The 20,351-nt window shown below is 37.4% G+C and overlaps 1 protein-coding gene across 1 annotated transcript; it reads right to left on the reverse strand.

The window, feature by feature from the left end:
• Nucleotides 1-12,707: 12,707 nt before the first annotated feature.
• tbx20 (T-box transcription factor 20) lies at nucleotides 12,708-19,793 on the reverse strand. Its single transcript, XM_084669424.1, has 8 exons — nucleotides 19,394-19,793; nucleotides 17,978-18,212; nucleotides 17,332-17,496; nucleotides 16,924-17,032; nucleotides 15,330-15,488; nucleotides 14,795-14,871; nucleotides 13,360-13,472; nucleotides 12,708-13,201 (listed from the first exon to the last, which is right to left on the reverse strand). The coding sequence occupies exons 1-8, from the start codon at nucleotides 19,518-19,520 to the stop codon at nucleotides 12,858-12,860; spliced, it is 1,329 nt and encodes a 442-aa protein (XP_084525550.1). The 5' UTR covers nucleotides 19,521-19,793; the 3' UTR covers nucleotides 12,708-12,857.
• Between the last annotated feature and the right edge of the window lie 558 nt (nucleotides 19,794-20,351).

Raw genomic sequence — 20,351 nt, forward strand, 5'->3', positions numbered from 1 at the left:
TCTAAAGTGCTTTTCAGCTCCTGAATAGCGTTTTCAATGCATTTACAAAGTTTGGCATGTAACTTCTGGCTGAATGGTTTTCTTGATGTTTGAAGTGATAAAACATGCTTCTGTGGCTGTATATATATTGAAAAGGGGTTTTGTGAAGATGTTTAGCCGTTATATTCACTTTTTGAGACTTTCCATTTTGTATTGCTCTAAAGTGCTTTCCAGCTCCTGAATAGCGTTTTCAATGCATTTACAATGTTTGGCATGTAACTTCTGGCTGAATGGTTTTCTTGATGTTTGAAGTGTTATACGATGCTTCTGTGGCAGTTTAGACATGGAAAAGGTGTTTTTTGAAGATGTTTAGCCCTTAGATTCACTTTTTGAGACTTTCCATTTGTTATTGATCTAAAGTGCTTTTCAGCTCCTGAATAGCGTTTTCAATGCATTTACAATGTTTGGCATGTAACTTCTGGCTGAATGGTTTTCTTGATGTTTGAAGTGATAAAACATGCTTCTGTGGCTGTATATATATTGAAAAGGGGTTTTGTGAAGATGTTTAGCCGTTATATTCACTTTTTGAGACTTTCCATTTTGTATTGCTCTAAAGTGCTTTCCAGCTCCTGAATAGCGTTTTCAATGCATTTACAATGTTTGGCATGTAACTTCTGGCTGAATGGTTTTCTTGATGTTTGAAGTGTTATACGATGCTTCTGTGGCAGTTTAGACATGGAAAAGTTGTTTTGTGAAGATCTTTAGCCCTTAGATTCACTTTTTGAGACTTTCCATTTTGTATTGCTCTACAGTGCTTTTCAGCTCCTGAATAGCGTTTTCAATGCATTTACAAAGTTTGGCATGTAACTTCTGGCTGGATGGTTTTCTTTATGTTTGAAGTGTTATACAAGGCTTCTGTGGCAGTTAAAACATGGAAAAGGTGTTTTGTGAAGATGTTTAGCCCTTACATTCACTTTTTGAGACTTTCCATTTTTTATTGCTCTTAAGTGCTTTTCAGCTCCTGAATAGCGTTTTCAATGCATTTACAATGTTTGGCATGTAACTTCTAGCTGAATGGTTTTCTTGATGTTTCAAGTGTTATACAATGCTTCTGTGGCAGTTTAGACATGGAAAAGGTGTTTTGTGAAGATGTTTACCCCTTACATTCACTTTTTGAGACTTTCCATTTTGTATTGCTCTAAAGTGCTTTTCAGCTCCTGAGAAGCGTTTTCAATGCATTTACAAAGTTTGGCAAATAACTTCTGGCTGAATGGTTTTCTTGATGTTTGAAGTGTTATAACATGCTTCTGTGGCTGTATATATATTAAAAAGGGGTTTTGTGAAGATGTTTAGCCCTTAGATTCACATTTTTTGACTTTCCATTTTGGATTGCTCTAAAGTGCTTTTCAGCTCCGGAATAGCGTTTTCAAAGCATTTACAAAGTTTAGCATGTAACTTCTGGCTGAATGGTTTTCTTGATGTTTGAAGTGTTATAACATGCTTCTGTGGCTGTATATATATTAAAAAGGGGTTTTGTGAAGATGTTTAGCCCTTAGATTCACATTGTTTGACTTTCCATTTTGGATTGCTCTAAAGTGCTTTTCAGCTCCTGAATAGCGTTTTCAATGAATTTACAATGTTTGGCATGTAACTTCTGGCTGAATGGTTTTCTTGATGTTTGAAGTGATAAAACATGCTTCTGTGGCTGTATATATATTGAAAAGGGGTTTTGTGAAGATGTTTAGCCGTTATATTCACTTTTTGAGACTTTCCATTTTGTATTGCTCTAAAGTGCTTTTCAGCTCCTGAATAGCGTTTTCAATGCATTTACAAAGTTTAGCATGTAACTTCTGGCTGAATGGTTTTCTTGATGTTTGAAGTGTTATAACATGCTTCTGTGGCTGTATATATATTAAAAAGGGGTTTTGTGAAGATGTTTAGCCCTTAGATTCACATTGTTTGACTTTCCATTTTTTATTGCTCTAAAGTGCTTTTCAGCTCCTGAATAGCGTTTTCAATGCATTTACAATGTTTGGCATGTAACTTCTGGCTGAATGGTTTTCTTGATGTTTGAAGTGATAAAACATGCTTCTGTGGCTGTATATATATTGAAAAGGGGTTTTGTGAAGATGTTTAGCCGTTATATTCACTTTTTGAGACTTTCCATTTTGTATTGCTCTAAAGTGCTTTTCAGCTCCTGAGAAGCGTTTTCAATGCATTTACAAAGTTTGGCAAATAACTTCTGGCTGAATGGTTTTCTTGATGTTTGAAGTGTTATAACATGCTTCTGTGGCTGTATATATATTAAAAAGGGGTTTTGTGAAGATGTTTAGCCCTTACATTCACTTTTTGAGACTTTCCATTTGTTATTGATCTAAAGTGTTTTTCAGCTCCTGAATAGCGTTTTCAATGCATTTACAATGTTTGGCATATAGCTTCTGGCTGAGTGGTTTTCTTGATGTTTGAAGTGTTAAAACATGCTTCCGTGGCAGTTTAGACTTGGAAAAGGTGTTTTGTGAAGATGTTTAGCCCTTACATTCACTTTTTGAGACTTTCCATTTTGTATTGCTCTAAAGTGCTTTTCAGCTCCTGAATAGGGTTTTCAATGCATTTACAATGTTTGTCATTTAACTTCTGGCTGAGTGGTTTTCTTGATGTTTGAAGGGATAAAACATGCTTCTGTGGCTGTATATATATTGAAAAGGTGTTTTGTGAAGATGTTTAGCCCTTAGATTCACATTGTTTGACTTTCCATTTTGGATTGCTCTAAAGTGCTTTTCAACTCCTGAATAGCGTTTTCAATGCATTTACAATGTTTGGCATGTAACTTCTGGCTGAATGGTTTTCTTGATGTTTCAAGTGTTATACAATGCTTCTGTGGCAGTTTAGACATGGAAAAGGTGTTTTGTGAAGATGTTTAGCCCTTACATTCACTTTTTGAGACTTTCCATTTTGTATTGCTCTAAAGTGCTTTTCAGCTCCTGAGAAGCGTTTTCAATGCATTTACAAAGTTTGGCAAATAACTTCTGGCTGAATGGTTTTCTTGATGTTTGAAGTGTTAAAACATGCTTCTGTGGCTGTATATATATTGAAAAGGGGTTTTGTGAAGATGTTTAGCCCTTAGATTCACTTTTTGAGACTTTCCATTTTGGATTGCTCTAAAGTGCTTTTCAGCTCCTGAATAGCGTTTTCAATGCATTTACAAAGTTTGGCATGTAACTTCTGGCTGAATGGTTTTCTTGATGTTTGAAGTGATAAAACATGCTTCTGTGGCTGTATATATATTGAAAAGGGGTTTTGTGAAGATGTTTAGCCGTTATATTCACTTTTTGAGACTTTCCATTTTGTATTGCTCTAAAGTGCTTTCCAGCTCCTGAATAGCGTTTTCAATGCATTTACAATGTTTGGCATGTAACTTCTGGCTGAATGGTTTTCTTGATGTTTGAAGTGTTATACGATGCTTCTGTGGCAGTTTAGACATGGAAAAGGTGTTTTTTGAAGATGTTTAGCCCTTAGATTCACTTTTTGAGACTTTCCATTTGTTATTGATCTAAAGTGCTTTTCAGCTCCTGAATAGCGTTTTCAATGCATTTACAATGTTTGGCATGTAACTTCTGGCTGAATGGTTTTCTTGATGTTTGAAGTGATAAAACATGCTTCTGTGGCTGTATATATATTGAAAAGGGGTTTTGTGAAGATGTTTAGCCGTTATATTCACTTTTTGAGACTTTCCATTTTGTATTGCTCTAAAGTGCTTTCCAGCTCCTGAATAGCGTTTTCAATGCATTTACAATGTTTGGCATGTAACTTCTGGCTGAATGGTTTTCTTGATGTTTGAAGTGTTATACGATGCTTCTGTGGCAGTTTAGACATGGAAAAGTTGTTTTGTGAAGATCTTTAGCCCTTAGATTCACTTTTTGAGACTTTCCATTTTGTATTGCTCTACAGTGCTTTTCAGCTCCTGAATAGCGTTTTCAATGCATTTACAAAGTTTGGCATGTAACTTCTGGCTGGATGGTTTTCTTTATGTTTGAAGTGTTATACAAGGCTTCTGTGGCAGTTAAAACATGGAAAAGGTGTTTTGTGAAGATGTTTAGCCCTTACATTCACTTTTTGAGACTTTCCATTTTTTATTGCTCTTAAGTGCTTTTCAGCTCCTGAATAGCGTTTTCAATGCATTTACAATGTTTGGCATGTAACTTCTAGCTGAATGGTTTTCTTGATGTTTCAAGTGTTATACAATGCTTCTGTGGCAGTTTAGACATGGAAAAGGTGTTTTGTGAAGATGTTTACCCCTTACATTCACTTTTTGAGACTTTCCATTTTGTATTGCTCTAAAGTGCTTTTCAGCTCCTGAGAAGCGTTTTCAATGCATTTACAAAGTTTGGCAAATAACTTCTGGCTGAATGGTTTTCTTGATGTTTGAAGTGTTATAACATGCTTCTGTGGCTGTATATATATTAAAAAGGGGTTTTGTGAAGATGTTTAGCCCTTAGATTCACATTTTTTGACTTTCCATTTTGGATTGCTCTAAAGTGCTTTTCAGCTCCGGAATAGCGTTTTCAAAGCATTTACAAAGTTTAGCATGTAACTTCTGGCTGAATGGTTTTCTTGATGTTTGAAGTGTTATAACATGCTTCTGTGGCTGTATATATATTAAAAAGGGGTTTTGTGAAGATGTTTAGCCCTTAGATTCACATTGTTTGACTTTCCATTTTGGATTGCTCTAAAGTGCTTTTCAGCTCCTGAATAGCGTTTTCAATGAATTTACAATGTTTGGCATGTAACTTCTGGCTGAATGGTTTTCTTGATGTTTGAAGTGATAAAACATGCTTCTGTGGCTGTATATATATTGAAAAGGGGTTTTGTGAAGATGTTTAGCCGTTATATTCACTTTTTGAGACTTTCCATTTTGTATTGCTCTAAAGTGCTTTTCAGCTCCTGAATAGCGTTTTCAATGCATTTACAAAGTTTAGCATGTAACTTCTGGCTGAATGGTTTTCTTGATGTTTGAAGTGTTATAACATGCTTCTGTGGCTGTATATATATTAAAAAGGGGTTTTGTGAAGATGTTTAGCCCTTAGATTCACATTGTTTGACTTTCCATTTTTTATTGCTCTAAAGTGCTTTTCAGCTCCTGAATAGCGTTTTCAATGCATTTACAATGTTTGGCATGTAACTTCTGGCTGAATGGTTTTCTTGATGTTTGAAGTGATAAAACATGCTTCTGTGGCTGTATATATATTGAAAAGGGGTTTTGTGAAGATGTTTAGCCGTTATATTCACTTTTTGAGACTTTCCATTTTGTATTGCTCTAAAGTGCTTTTCAGCTCCTGAGAAGCGTTTTCAATGCATTTACAAAGTTTGGCAAATAACTTCTGGCTGAATGGTTTTCTTGATGTTTGAAGTGTTATAACATGCTTCTGTGGCTGTATATATATTAAAAAGGGGTTTTGTGAAGATGTTTAGCCCTTACATTCACTTTTTGAGACTTTCCATTTGTTATTGATCTAAAGTGTTTTTCAGCTCCTGAATAGCGTTTTCAATGCATTTACAATGTTTGGCATATAGCTTCTGGCTGAGTGGTTTTCTTGATGTTTGAAGTGTTAAAACATGCTTCCGTGGCAGTTTAGACTTGGAAAAGGTGTTTTGTGAAGATGTTTAGCCCTTACATTCACTTTTTGAGACTTTCCATTTTGTATTGCTCTAAAGTGCTTTTCAGCTCCTGAATAGGGTTTTCAATGCATTTACAATGTTTGTCATTTAACTTCTGGCTGAGTGGTTTTCTTGATGTTTGAAGGGATAAAACATGCTTCTGTGGCTGTATATATATTGAAAAGGTGTTTTGTGAAGATGTTTAGCCCTTAGATTCACATTGTTTGACTTTCCATTTTGGATTGCTCTAAAGTGCTTTTCAACTCCTGAATAGCGTTTTCAATGCATTTACAATGTTTGGCATGTAACTTCTGGCTGAATGGTTTTCTTGATGTTTCAAGTGTTATACAATGCTTCTGTGGCAGTTTAGACATGGAAAAGGTGTTTTGTGAAGATGTTTAGCCCTTACATTCACTTTTTGAGACTTTCCATTTTGTATTGCTCTAAAGTGCTTTTCAGCTCCTGAGAAGCGTTTTCAATGCATTTACAAAGTTTGGCAAATAACTTCTGGCTGAATGGTTTTCTTGATGTTTGAAGTGTTATAACATGCTTCTGTGGCTGTATATATATTAAAAAGGGGTTTTGTGAAGATGTTTAGCCCTTAGATTCACATTGTTTGACTTTCCATTTTGGATTGCTCTAAAGTGCTTTTCAGCTCCTGAATAGCGTTTTCAATGCATTTACAAAGTTTAGCATGTAACTTCTGGCTGAATGGTTTTCTTGATGTTTGAAGTGTTATACGATGCTTCTGTGGCAGTTTAGAAATGGAAAAGTTGTTTTGTGAAGATGTTTAGCCCTTACATTCACTTTTTGAGACTTTCCATTTTGTATTGCTCTACAGTGCTTTTCAGCTCCTGAGAAGCGTTTTCAATGCATTTACAAAGTTTGGCAAATAACTTCTGGCTGAATGGTTTTCTTGATGTTTGAAGTGTTAAAACATGCTTCTGTGGCTGTATATATCGAAAAGGGGTTTTGTGAAGATGTTTAGCCCTTAAATTCACTTTTTGAGACTTTCCATTTTGTATTGCTCTAAAGTGCTTTTCAGCTCCTGAATAGCGTTTTCAATGAATTTACAATGTTTGGCATGTAACTTCTGGCTGAATGGTTTTCTTGATGTTTGAAGTGATAAAACATGCTTCTGTGGCTGTATATATATTAAAAAGGGGTTTTGTGAAGATGTTTAGCCGTTATATTCACTTTTTGAGACTTTCCATTTTGTATTGCTCTAAAGTGCTTTCCAGCTCCTGAATAGCGTTTTCAATGCATTTACAATGTTTGGCATGTAACTTCTGGCTGAATGGTTTTCTTGATGTTTGAAGTGTTATACGATGCTTCTGTGGCAGTTTAGAAATGGAAAAGTTGTTTTGTGAAGATGTTTAGCCCTTACATTCACTTTTTGAGACTTTCCATTTTGTATTGCTCTACAGTGCTTTTCAGCTCCTGAGAAGCGTTTTCAATGCATATACAAAGTTTGGCAAATAACTTCTGGCTGAATGGTTTTCTTGATGTTTGAAGTGTTATAACATGCTTATGTGGCTGTATATATATTAAAAAGGGGTTTTGTGAAGATGTTTAGCCCTTAGATTCACATTGTTTGACTTTCCATTTTGGATTGCTCTAAAGTGCTTTTCAGCTCCTGAATAGCGTTTTCAATGCATTTATAAAGTTTAGCATGTAACTTCTGGCTGAATGGTTTTCTTGATGTTTAAAGTGTTAAAACATGCTTCTGTGGCTGTATATATATTGAAAAGGGGTTTTGTGAAGATGTTTAGCCCTTAAATTCACTTTTTGAGACTTTCCATTTTGTATTGCTCTAAAGTGCTTTTCAGCTCCTGAATAGCGTTTTCAATGCATTTACAAAGTTTGGCATGTAACTTTGGCTGAATGGTTTTCTTGATGTTTGAAGTGATAAAACATGCTTCTGTGGCTGTATATATATTGAAAAGGGGTTTTGTGAAGATGTTTAGCCGTTATATTCACTTTTTGAGACTTTCCATTTTGTATTGCTCTAAAGTGCTTTCCAGCTCCTGAATAGCGTTTTCAATGCATTTACAATGTTTGGCATGTAACTTCTGGCTGAATGGTTTTCTTGATGTTTGAAGTGTTATACGATGCTTCTGTGGCAGTTTAGACATGGAAAAGGTGTTTTTTGAAGATGTTTAGCCCTTAGATTCACTTTTTGAGACTTTCCATTTGTTATTGATCTAAAGTGCTTTTCAGCTCCTGAATAGCGTTTTCAATGCATTTACAATGTTTGGCATGTAACTTCTGGCTGAATGGTTTTCTTGATGTTTGAAGTGATAAAACATGCTTCTGTGGCTGTATATATATTGAAAAGGGGTTTTGTGAAGATGTTTAGCCGTTATATTCACTTTTTGAGACTTTCCATTTTGTATTGCTCTAAAGTGCTTTCCAGCTCCTGAATAGCGTTTTCAATGCATTTACAATGTTTGGCATGTAACTTCTGGCTGAATGGTTTTCTTGATGTTTGAAGTGTTATACGATGCTTCTGTGGCAGTTTAGACATGGAAAAGTTGTTTTGTGAAGATCTTTAGCCCTTAGATTCACTTTTTGAGACTTTCCATTTTGTATTGCTCTACAGTGCTTTTCAGCTCCTGAATAGCGTTTTCAATGCATTTACAAAGTTTGGCATGTAACTTCTGGCTGGATGGTTTTCTTTATGTTTGAAGTGTTATACAAGGCTTCTGTGGCAGTTAAAACATGGAAAAGGTGTTTTGTGAAGATGTTTAGCCCTTACATTCACTTTTTGAGACTTTCCATTTTTTATTGCTCTTAAGTGCTTTTCAGCTCCTGAATAGCGTTTTCAATGCATTTACAATGTTTGGCATGTAACTTCTAGCTGAATGGTTTTCTTGATGTTTCAAGTGTTATACAATGCTTCTGTGGCAGTTTAGACATGGAAAAGGTGTTTTGTGAAGATGTTTACCCCTTACATTCACTTTTTGAGACTTTCCATTTTGTATTGCTCTAAAGTGCTTTTCAGCTCCTGAGAAGCGTTTTCAATGCATTTACAAAGTTTGGCAAATAACTTCTGGCTGAATGGTTTTCTTGATGTTTGAAGTGTTATAACATGCTTCTGTGGCTGTATATATATTAAAAAGGGGTTTTGTGAAGATGTTTAGCCCTTAGATTCACATTGTGTGACTTTCCATTTTGGATTGCTCTAAAGTGCTTTTCAGCTCCTGAATAGCGTTTTCAATGAATTTACAATGTTTGGCATGTAACTTCTGGCTGAATGGTTTTCTTGATGTTTGAAGTGATAAAACATGCTTCTGTGGCTGTATATATATTGAAAAGGGGTTTTGTGAAGATGTTTAGCCGTTATATTCACTTTTTGAGACTTTCCATTTTGTATTGCTCTAAAGTGCTTTTCAGCTCCTGAATAGCGTTTTCAATGCATTTACAAAGTTTAGCATGTAACTTCTGGCTGAATGGTTTTCTTGATGTTTGAAGTGTTATAACATGCTTCTGTGGCTGTATATATATTAAAAAGGGGTTTTGTGAAGATGTTTAGCCCTTAGATTCACATTGTTTGACTTTCCATTTTTTATTGCTCTAAAGTGCTTTTCAGCTCCTGAATAGCGTTTTCAATGCATTTACAATGTTTGGCATGTAACTTCTGGCTGAATGGTTTTCTTGATGTTTGAAGTGATAAAACATGCTTCTGTGGCTGTATATATATTGAAAAGGGGTTTTGTGAAGATGTTTAGCCGTTATATTCACTTTTTGAGACTTTCCATTTTGTATTGCTCTAAAGTGCTTTTCAGCTCCTGAGAAGCGTTTTCAATGCATTTACAAAGTTTGGCAAATAACTTCTGGCTGAATGGTTTTCTTGATGTTTGAAGTGTTATAACATGCTTCTGTGGCTGTATATATATTAAAAAGGGGTTTTGTGAAGATGTTTAGCCCTTATATTCACATTGTTTGACTTTCCATTTTGGATTGCTCTAAAGTGCTTTTCAGCTCCTGAATAGCGTTTTCAATGCATTTACAAAGTTTAGCATGTAACTTCTGGCTGAATGGTTTTCTTGATGTTTAAAGTGTTATATAATGCTTCTGTGGTAGTTTAGACATGATAAAGTTGTTTTGTGAAGATCTTTAGCCCTTAGATTCACTTTTTGAGACTTTCCATTTTGTATTGCTCTACAGTGCTTTTCAACTCCTGAATAGCGTTTTCAATGCATTTACAATGTTTGGCATGTAACTTCTGGCTGAATGGTTTTCTTGATGTTTCAAGTGTTATACAATGCTTCTGTGGCAGTTTAGACATGGAAAAGGTGTTTTGTGAAGATGTTTAGCCCTTACATTCACTTTTTGAGACTTTCCATTTTGTATTGCTCTAAAGTGCTTTTCAGCTCCTGAGAAGCGTTTTCAATGCATTTACAAAGTTTGGCAAATAACTTCTGGCTGAATGGTTTTCTTGATGTTTGAAGTGTTATAACATGCTTCTGTGGCTGTATATATATTAAAAAGGGGTTTTGTGAAGATGTTTAGCCCTTAGATTCACATTGTTTGACTTTCCATTTTGGATTGCTCTAAAGTGCTTTTCAGCTCCTGAATAGCGTTTTCAATGCATTTACAAAGTTTAGCATGTAACTTCTGGCTGAATGGTTTTCTTGATGTTTAAAGTGTTAAAACATGCTTCTGTGGCTGTATATATATTAAAAAGGGGTTTTGTGAAGATGTTTAGCCCTTAGATTCACATTGTTTGACTTTCCATTTTGGATTGCTCTAAAGTGCTTTTCAGCTCCTGAATAGCGTTTTCAATGCATTTACAATGTTTGGCATGTAACTTCTGGCTGAATGTTTTTTTTGATGTTTCAAGTGTTATACAATGCTTCTGTGGCAGTTTAGACATGGAAAAGGTGTTTTGTGAAGATGTTTAGCCCTTACATTCACTTTTTGAGACTTTCCATTTTTTATTGCTCTAAAGTGCTTTTCAGCTCCTGAATAGCGTTTTCAATGCATTTACAATGTTTGGCATGTAACTTCTGGCTGAATGTTTTTTTTGATGTTTCAAGTGTTATACAATGCTTCTGTGGCAGTTTAGACATGGAAAAGGTGTTTTGTGAAGATGTTTAGCCCTTACATTCACTTTTTGAGACTTTCCATTTTTTATTGCTCTAAAGTGCTTTTCAGCTCCTGAATAGCGTTTTCAATGCATTTACAATGTTTGGCATGTAACTTCTGGCTGAATGTTTTTTTTGATGTTTCAAGTGTTATACAATGCTTCTGTGGCAGTTAAAACATGGAAAAGGTGTTTTGTGAAGATGTTTAGCCCTTACATTCACTTTTTGAGACTTTCCATTTTTTATTGCTCTAAAGTGCTTTTCAGCTCCTGAATAGCGTTTTCAATGCATTTACAATGTTTGGCATGTAACTTCTGGCTGAATGTTTTTTTTGATGTTTCAAGTGTTATACAATGCTTCTGTGGCAGTTTAGACATGGAAAAGGTGTTTTGTGAAGATGTTTAGCCCTTACATTCACTTTTTGAGACTTTCCATTTTGTATTGCTCTAAAGTGCTTTTCAGCTCCTGAGAAGCGTTTTCAATGCATTTACAAAGTTTGGCAAATAACTTCTGGCTGAATGGTTTTCTTGATGTTTGAAGTGTTATAACATGCTTCTGTGGCTGTATATATATTGAAAAGGGGTTTTGTGAAGATGTTTAGCCCTTAGATTCACATTGTTTGACTTTCCATTTTGGATTGCTTTAAAGTGCTTTTCAGCTCCTGAATAGCGTTTTCAATGCATTTACAAAGTTTGGCATGTAACTTCTGGCTGAATGGTTTTCTTGATGTTTGAAGTGATAAAACATGCTTCTGTGGCTGTATATATATTGAAAAGGGGTTTTGTGAAGATGTTTAGCCGTTATATTCACTTTTTGAGACTTTCCATTTTGTATTGCTCTAAAGTGCTTTCCAGCTCCTGAATAGCGTTTTCAATGCATTTACAATGTTTGGCATGTAACTTCTGGCTGAATGGTTTTCTTGATGTTTGAAGTGTTATACGATGCTTCTGTGGCAGTTTAGACATGGAAAAGGTGTTTTTTGAAGATGTTTAGCCCTTAGATTCACTTTTTGAGACTTTCCATTTGTTATTGATCTAAAGTGCTTTTCAGCTCCTGAATAGCGTTTTCAATGCATTTAAAATGTTTGGCATGTAACTTCTGGCTGAATGGTTTTCTTGATGTTTGAAGTGTTATATAATGCTTCTGTGGTAGTTTAGACATGGAAAAGTTGTTTTGTGAAGATCTTTAGCCCTTAGATTCACTTTTGGAGACTTTCCATTTTGTATTGCTCTACAGTGCTTTTCAGCTCCTGAATAGCGTTTTCAATGCATTTACAAAGTTTGGCATGTAACTTCTGGCTGGATGGTTTTCTTTATGTTTGAAGTGTTATACAAGGCTTCTGTGGCAGTCAAAACGTGGAAAAGGTGTTTTGTGAAGATGTTTCGCCCTTAAATTCACTTTTTGAGACTTTCCATTTTTTATTGCTCTAAAGTGCTTTTCAGCTCCTGAATAGCGTTTTCAATGCATTTACAATGTTTGGCATGTAACTTCTGGCTGAATGGTTTTCTTGATGTTTGAAGTGATAAAACATGCTTCTGTGGCTGTATATATATTGAAAAGGGGTTTTGTGAAGATGTTTAGCCGTTATATTCACTTTTTGAGACTTTCCATTTTGTATTGCTCTAAAGTGCTTTTCAGCTCCTGAGAAGCGTTTTCAATGCATTTACAAAGTTTGGCAAATAACTTCTGGCTGAATGGTTTTCTTGATGTTTGAAGTGTTATAACATGCTTCTGTGGCTGTATATATATTAAAAAGGGGTTTTGTGAAGATGTTTAGCCCTTACATTCACTTTTTGAGACTTTCCATTTGTTATTGATCTAAAGTGTTTTTCAGCTCCTGAATAGCGTTTTCAATGCATTTACAATGTTTGGCATATAGCTTCTGGCTGAGTGGTTTTCTTGATGTTTGAAGTGTTAAAACATGCTTCCGTGGCAGTTTAGACTTGGAAAATGTGTTTTGTGAAGATGTTAGCGCCCCAGGTGCATTATATACAAAAAACAACATAAAGGGGAGGGGTGACGATTCTGAATGGGAGTAGGTGGGAGATATTTGGGTGTTTACATACATGTCTATGAGCTGGCATTGGGGTTTAGAAATGGAAGTCTGGTTCTGACCTCGTGCCCCGGGTTGAGTTATACAAAGGGAGTCATGACCGTTGAGGAGTGGCGTAGTCCTTGGATGGCGGCATAGGGGCCTTGCTGGAAGTAGTGGTGGTAACGTGGCATGTGGAAGGAGGGGAAGGAGGGCCCGCTGCCCTGCATGGTGCCTGCTAGGGCTGAGGGTGTCAGGGGCATGCCCAGGCGGCTGTAGGGAGGCAGGGAGCCCTGGATGGGGTGGGGCAGGGAGCCGGCAGCCAGCGAAGCACTGCTGGTGCCCATGGCAGAGAGGGACTGGGGGTGCTGGAAGCCTGAGAAGCCGGAGGTGGTGGTGACCCAGGAGGTGAGGGACAGATTGTCTGAGGCTGTGAACGCAGAACCTGGGAGAGAGAGGGAGCCAAGAATAAGTAGGTAAGACTGCTGGTCTTTTTAACAAAAATAAATCACTTTGTAAAACTGTGTACATACATTTGTTTATCAAATCGTTCGTAAGAATTTGCTTGAAACAAAACATGAATTGGGGGCCACGTCCTCTTACCCCGAGTGTGTGCGGAGTGGCCGTCCTCCCCCAGGGTCTCTTCCTCACCTGCGTAGGTGCGGATAGGAGACCGGGCATACGAGTGCTTGTGGATCAAACTCTCAACACTTTCCCTGCAGCAAAAGCCAAAGAGAGACGCCCAAAATATATCTCTACGTTCATTCAATGTTTGATTTCATGCTATTTTTCACACAGAAATAAAATATAAACGACACAGTAACTTAGGGAAATACATAAAAATGCATGTCCTTGCACCCATGCAGAAAGGTATACTCACACACAAATTCTGTATTTATATGTCACGCAGTGACTGTTAGAATCAGAATCAGAAGGTTCTGATTCTAACAGCATTCTAAAAGCCTAGTGTTCAGCATTGTTCTTTGTATGTTCAGAAATTTGTGTTTCTGTTTCCACTGTCACGCTAAGTGCATTATTTACTATTATTCTTGCCAGAAAGCACCTCACAGGGACAGAAATGGTCAGGTTGGCTTGTGTGTGTGTGTGTATAGGAGGATAGGCAGGAGTGGTCTGCATCACAACAGCCATGCGTACACATTACCCCCCCCCACCCAATTAGGTTAGGAAAGTGCAATATCTGTCAGCGACGCAGTACAAATGTGTGTGTTTTTATCAGCGCTGCCCCTGTCCAGCTCAGAAGCCAACCCGACCCCCCAATACAGCAACAAGGGGGGCTGGTTTCAATCAGTCACCACAGCCAATCGAATTACATCGTGTTTTAGTGCAGTGACCGACTCCAGACTAATGTGATTTCTGCAGCTCCCTGAAGATCAATTGATCAGATCTAATTCACAGCCCGCAAAAAGAAAAAGACAGAAAAATGGGAGGAAGAGCTGTCTGCTTCCCTTTTTTCCAGCAGGTGACTTTGTCTGTTTGGTTGATTTGAGGAAATGTGTCTGAATGGTTTGATTTTGTCAACTGATTTTGGCCCCAGTGGCGGAATTGAAGGGATAAATAAAAAGTTGTATTTGGCTAGGGGATATAAATCCTTTGGCAGGACCTGCCTTTTGTGGGTCTGTGTCAAGACAGTGAGTCTGTGCACTGTGTGCTTATGTGTGTGTGTTTGTGTGTGTGTGTGTGAGAGAGAGAGAGAGAGAGAGAGAGAGAGAGAGAGAGAGAGAAGTGCTGCTCATCCATACAATCCATGTGTCCTCTCCTATACTCAAAGAAATCTTGGCCTGAAGTGCAGTGTTAGTAGTATGCAGTAGTAAATAAACACATCACAGCTTTTGTTCCTATTATTGAGTACTCAGTGTAAGAGGCTAACATGCACCGCCATTTTCTGCCCCCCTCCTTTCTCTCTGCCGCTTTCTCTAACATACACACACTCACTCTCTTTGGTTCCATTCCCTGTGTTTATCTAATCAACATAGGAACAGAAATAAACCAACTGTGGAGGACACAGAATTCCCTGTACCTCTCCATGTCTGTCAGCCGTGAGGAGTCACGGAAGCCTTTGGCGAATGGGTTACTGTCGATCTTCAGCTTGGTTATCTGGAAAACAACGGAGGGGGTTGAGGGGGGGGGAGAAGAATCACATCAGACACCACTCTCCATTCTTTCTCTTCATTCTCTTGTCTCAGACTCTTCAATCCCTCTCCCGGCCCATCTGTCACATTCTATCTATGTTGTACAGACTAAACACACAAAGGGAGTCAGGCAGTGTGGGCAGAGCTGGATTTAGGCTGTGCTGGACACACTTGTCTCACACTTTAATCCCAGCTCTGCTTTAACAGTTAGTGTATTTTACTACCTCCAAGAAGATATTTTTGTTTGGCTTTAGATGCTAACATTTAGAGCTAATTCCTTTCCAGCTGCATACACAAGATGGAACTACAATGCTTGCTAACCCCATACTAGGCCTACTCTCACAAAACAAACATGGGACCCTCGGAAGACAGTTTATTATTTTGCATAAAGCTACGTCTGGATGTCAACTGCCAGTCACTCACCAGCTGGTTCTGGTAGGCAGTGACAGCAGTGAAGACAGTCTCTGTGAAGACGAAGGTGCGGAATTCCTCTGACTTCAGGTTGAGGAGCGAGGCAGTGTGCTCCTTCTTCTTGATGATGTGGACACGGGGCTGGTATTTGTGCATGGAGTTTAGGATAATCTGTATGGGGAGAAACAGACACATAAAGAAAGACTCAGGTAGATAGAGGGGGCGGGATGGGTGAGAAAAAAGACAAAAATAAAATTTTGGGATACTTTAGAAAGGATGTATGGAGATAAAAATATAAAACAGAACAAAGAATGAAAAGCAACAAAAGGAATTTAAGGAGTGAAAACAAAGGGGAGAGGACAATTGAAAGATACACAAAATACCTTGATAGGAGGGAAAACTAAAACGTGCAGAAAAAATAAAGAGTAAGATAATGAGGTGCTCGGAGAAAGATGGTTGTTGGAAGAGTGAGTGAGAGAGGATGGCTAGGATGGCATGAGGGGAGAGTGTGAAAAGATCAACTTGTTAACACTACAAGGTCAGAGACAAACTTTCCCCTTGGTTCTCAGCTTCTGGCTCAATCAAAAGCATTTCTCATTCATCTGACTGCGGATGCTAATGCAGGGTAGCCAAGAAGCACTACACCAAAATTATTTTGACAAAAGAGGCATATATGCTATGCAAAATGTTCTCAAACAATCATAAAGTTAAATAAAAAATTTGAAATGAAACCGATGAAAATGTAGGATATGGGACGTTTTAGATCAATCATTTTCAAGGGCTAGTGCACGCCATAATAGGGACATCTATACAGGATCACACAAACACACACCATTGAAACTTAAAGTTATTTGATCCTATCCAGTCGGCTTTTATTAGACTGCAAACCCCATGACACTCTTTTTAAACCATTGTTTTGTGTCGTAATCTATCGAATATAGGATAGTTCGGGCTAACTTTTTTATTTTGTAACTGACTGTGGTAGGTCTTCAATCCACCATATTCAACCCATGCTAATTTTAAAACAGACTGGATGCATAGATGTTCTTTTTGTATAGGCACATGACCTGCAAAAACTACTTTTGTTAACTAGTTTAAAGGCCTACAATATGTACTGATATGCATGACAACAAATGATTTAAATTATGTTCTTTCCTTGCTAGAGAAAAATGCTTTAGAGGGAAAAAAAACCCCACAACATTATTTATATACTTCAGTATCGGAATGAACATTTTTTGTTTTCTCTGAGTAGCCTTGACAGTCTATAATTACACATATGTACAATAATTACCCACATGGGAGAAGGCTATGTCAACATTTCACACATTGAGATGTTCATCTTTCTGTTAGACTCATCCCAGGATATGAATAAAGTAGCTTTGAATAAAGCTTTAAAATGAATAAAGTAGCTTTATTCATCTACCCAATGTTAATTAATCATCGCTGTTAATATCACCTTTTCAGTTCGTATAGCCTACACAAACATTCATTCGTCGATTAGAAGTCGCATGTAGCCAAACAAAAATAGTGTAAGTCTCAACTTTGCTTGTTAAATAGCATTCATCACGTGTGTTATTGTGAAAAATGTGTAAACAACATAGCCTACATGTCCATGTTGATCCAGTTCATTGTTGGTTAGCTTGACTTTCTCGAAAGAGACCATTTGCTTTAGCAGTTGTTCCCCAGTGAACGGGGAGTCAGGATGGACATATAACCTGTAAACACAATCGAAATAAATCGCTTTAATAAATAGGGCCTACAGCAATTCTAGTTTCAGCATCATTCAAAAAACTTAACTGAAGATAATTTAAATGTACGTGAATATCATTCGAATATTCTCAGATTGTTGTATCAATGGCTATAAACATTCATTATTTAAAAAAACGTTTTATTACTGATGTTTGCTGATTATTATTTAGCCTACGTACAATTTTGTCATGTCTAAGCTTAAATGTGGCGTAGGCCTAATACATTTAGGAAGATGAGCTAGGCAGGCAGAGAAGGGTCGGCATACCGTGCAGGCAGAGGAGGGTCGGCCTTGCCCGCCACGAGCCAGGATGACCTATGGTAGGCATATCGGTAACGTTTGTTGTCCACTGGAACAATATCCATCAGCACGATATATTTGGCGTCCGGGTCTACCCCAGAGAAGGACACACGGATAGTGGGGAACATTCTTCTGTTGGGGGAATGTGGACAGTAAACATTAAGTCTACAAGAACACGGCACGTTGCCAACCATTCTTCTTTAGAAAGAAATATTTACCCAAAGCCCACCACTAGTTCAAGACGAGATCATTTGTGTCATAGGCCTTTCTAGCAAATTCCTCTTCCATAAATCCCTCGACTATATTTTTGTGCATGCTCCAAACATGCCAGAGCATCCAATCCCTTCATAGTTTGTGATTTGTTCTGTCAATTTTACTAAGCAGTCTTTTGTTATAATAGTGGCCAAAAAACTGCTAATGTGTAATCAAGATGTATTTGCAACAGGTCAACAAGGATAGGCTACATCTGCCTTCGTAGACCTAAAGCTAACTTAACCGACGACGACCTATAGATACAGAGGGATATATGGAACACACTCACATGACATTAGGATTTAATGGGGCTCCAGTGAAGACCGCACACTAAATGTTTCACCCTGAAACTGAAATTTACCTTCCAGATTTTGTAATGATCATCTCTGTCCCGAGTTCATGGAATTTGTCCCATAGTTCTTTGGTCTCCAAACTACAGGAGATTTTGGCCATCTCCTCGCTGGGTACGCCAGGGGTAGTTGGGATGAGAGGCTCTGTGCACACCGCAGGCGCGCTTCCTCCGTAGTCTCCATGTGCATCGAGAGAAGACAGCTCTCCCAAGCCTTGGTTACAGGATGATTTTTCTACAAATTGCTCTAAGAATGGAAAAATACATATAATCATAATTAATGTCGATTTTTTTGTGGCCTATGTTTATGCAGGTACAAGCCTACTTATTTACAAGAAAATTAAACGAAATAGCTCAATGAGTGTAAGGCCGAATACAGGGCAGCATAATGTTTATTATTTTATTTTTTAATAATTGATGTTGTTAAGCTGTTAAGCTATAATTGTTGTAAATATGATGGGTAAACAATATTCTTTTACTAAATCTATCTATATTTTTGGGTTAGGTGTTGTTTTAATTATCAAAACTGTATTTGGGTTAGGCTATATGTTTAGCCTTGTAATTACAATACGGCAACTACTACAACTACCACCACCACCACCACTACTACTACTAATACTACTACTACTACTACTACTACTACTACTACTACTAATAATAATAATAATAATAATAATCACCATCATCATTATCATTATCAAAAAAAGGACCACACTTACTGAATTCAATTGTTTAATAAAATATATAATATCTTATATTGTGTATTAGTTATTATTATTAGCCCATAGAGTAGGCTATTAACTAGGCAATTTAAAATGTGAATGGCCAATATCGAAGTACTGTGAAATCACTTGAATCAAAAGTATGATTCGTTTGAAGCAAAACCATAATGTCATCAAGTTTCAATTAGGCTACACGTGAAATAACCAAACAAACTGTTTTCAGAATGGCGCAAAATAGAAACGCTGAGTCCTTTATATAACCGACGATAAATGTCGGGAATGCATTTGGAGATATCCTTTTTTTGTATGGCACATGAAAAGTGTCTTATAATAGGCTACCCCAAAAGACACTTATGAGTTGAGCAAAATATTGTTTTGTGATAGGCTACATTTTATTTGGGATGAAGTCTATACCGACTAGGTAAGCTATAAAAAAGTTCCCCGTCCATATTGCCTATATGCTGCAGTTTCCTGACATTTTTTAAGTTTAAATCTTAATGTTGTAACTGTGATCAAATCTCGGCCTATATACGTCTACCAACCTATCCGTCATGACACCTGTCGTCTAGAATTGTAGCCCGAAGGTGCAGAATCAGGTTTAGCCTACAGTTATCCAACAAATAACCTAGATTTGCCTATGCAATTGAAATAAATCAGACTATGCCTCAGAATCCAGAACTTTGTTGTCATTCAAACGTTAACTTACCGAGGGGTTTGATTGTGTTTTCCTCCGTTTCCTTGTCTTTTGTTTTCCCACTAGACATCAGAGCGGCTATTGAGAACGCATTTGCCCGAGAAGAGAGCTGCGGCTTCGGAGACGAGGTGTACTCCATATTGGGGATATTTGAACGAAATTTTACGAAGTTCCGTTTGTCTCCTCTTGTGTCCTCTTGAAACTGCACACAAAACCGACTAGCTCAATGGAAGCTTTGTAGCGGGTTTTTAGCAGGCAGACTATATACGCTCAAGGAAACTCTTACAGCACTTGCAATCTTTGACTTGTTGGATACATTGCTGAAAGACCAAGATCGTTCTGTGGTTCTGTCCTGCGGCCAAATAGTCATTGGGACTCCAGATTTCTCGCACTCACTTTTAGACTCCCATCCATCGCCATCTCGAACAACCAATCACTGCTTCGGTTTCGACGTCACATTTTCGACTGTCCCACAAACCCGAGCCGATCGGCCAATTAAAAGCAACTTCAGTTTTCTACCATTAACCCCAATTTTGTGGGAACCAATTTCAGCCCGACACTTCACTCATCGGGGTCAGAAACGTTAATATTGGAATTGATCAATTAATTGAAAGAGATTTATAGGCAACGTGTCATCTATTTAAGAATGTGTTTTCTAGACATAGGCCCTATGTCAATATAAAATAGGCTACTCGAATTTATTAATTATTATTTTCCATAGTAATTAGTCCACTTTTTGTGTTAAATAGGCCACAAACAGGGAGAGAAAAAGAGACACAAAAAGAAAGAGTGTATGAGATTTTACCTTTCGACTAGTGCTGTGACATGTATTGAAATATCCTTTTAGTCAAATGTATACCAAAAATCATGAGGATCCAGTCTACTAATAATACAATCACACGTTTTTACAATGATTGTAGAAATCTGTAGGCTAACGAACGGGGCATCGCAGTTTAAGGGCATTGCTGGG

This window comes from Hypomesus nipponensis, chromosome 2 (genome assembly GCF_054491055.1).
Source record: "Hypomesus nipponensis isolate SF chromosome 2, ASM5449105v1, whole genome shotgun sequence".
In the NCBI taxonomy this organism is placed as follows: Eukaryota; Metazoa; Chordata; class Actinopteri; order Osmeriformes; family Osmeridae; genus Hypomesus; species Hypomesus nipponensis.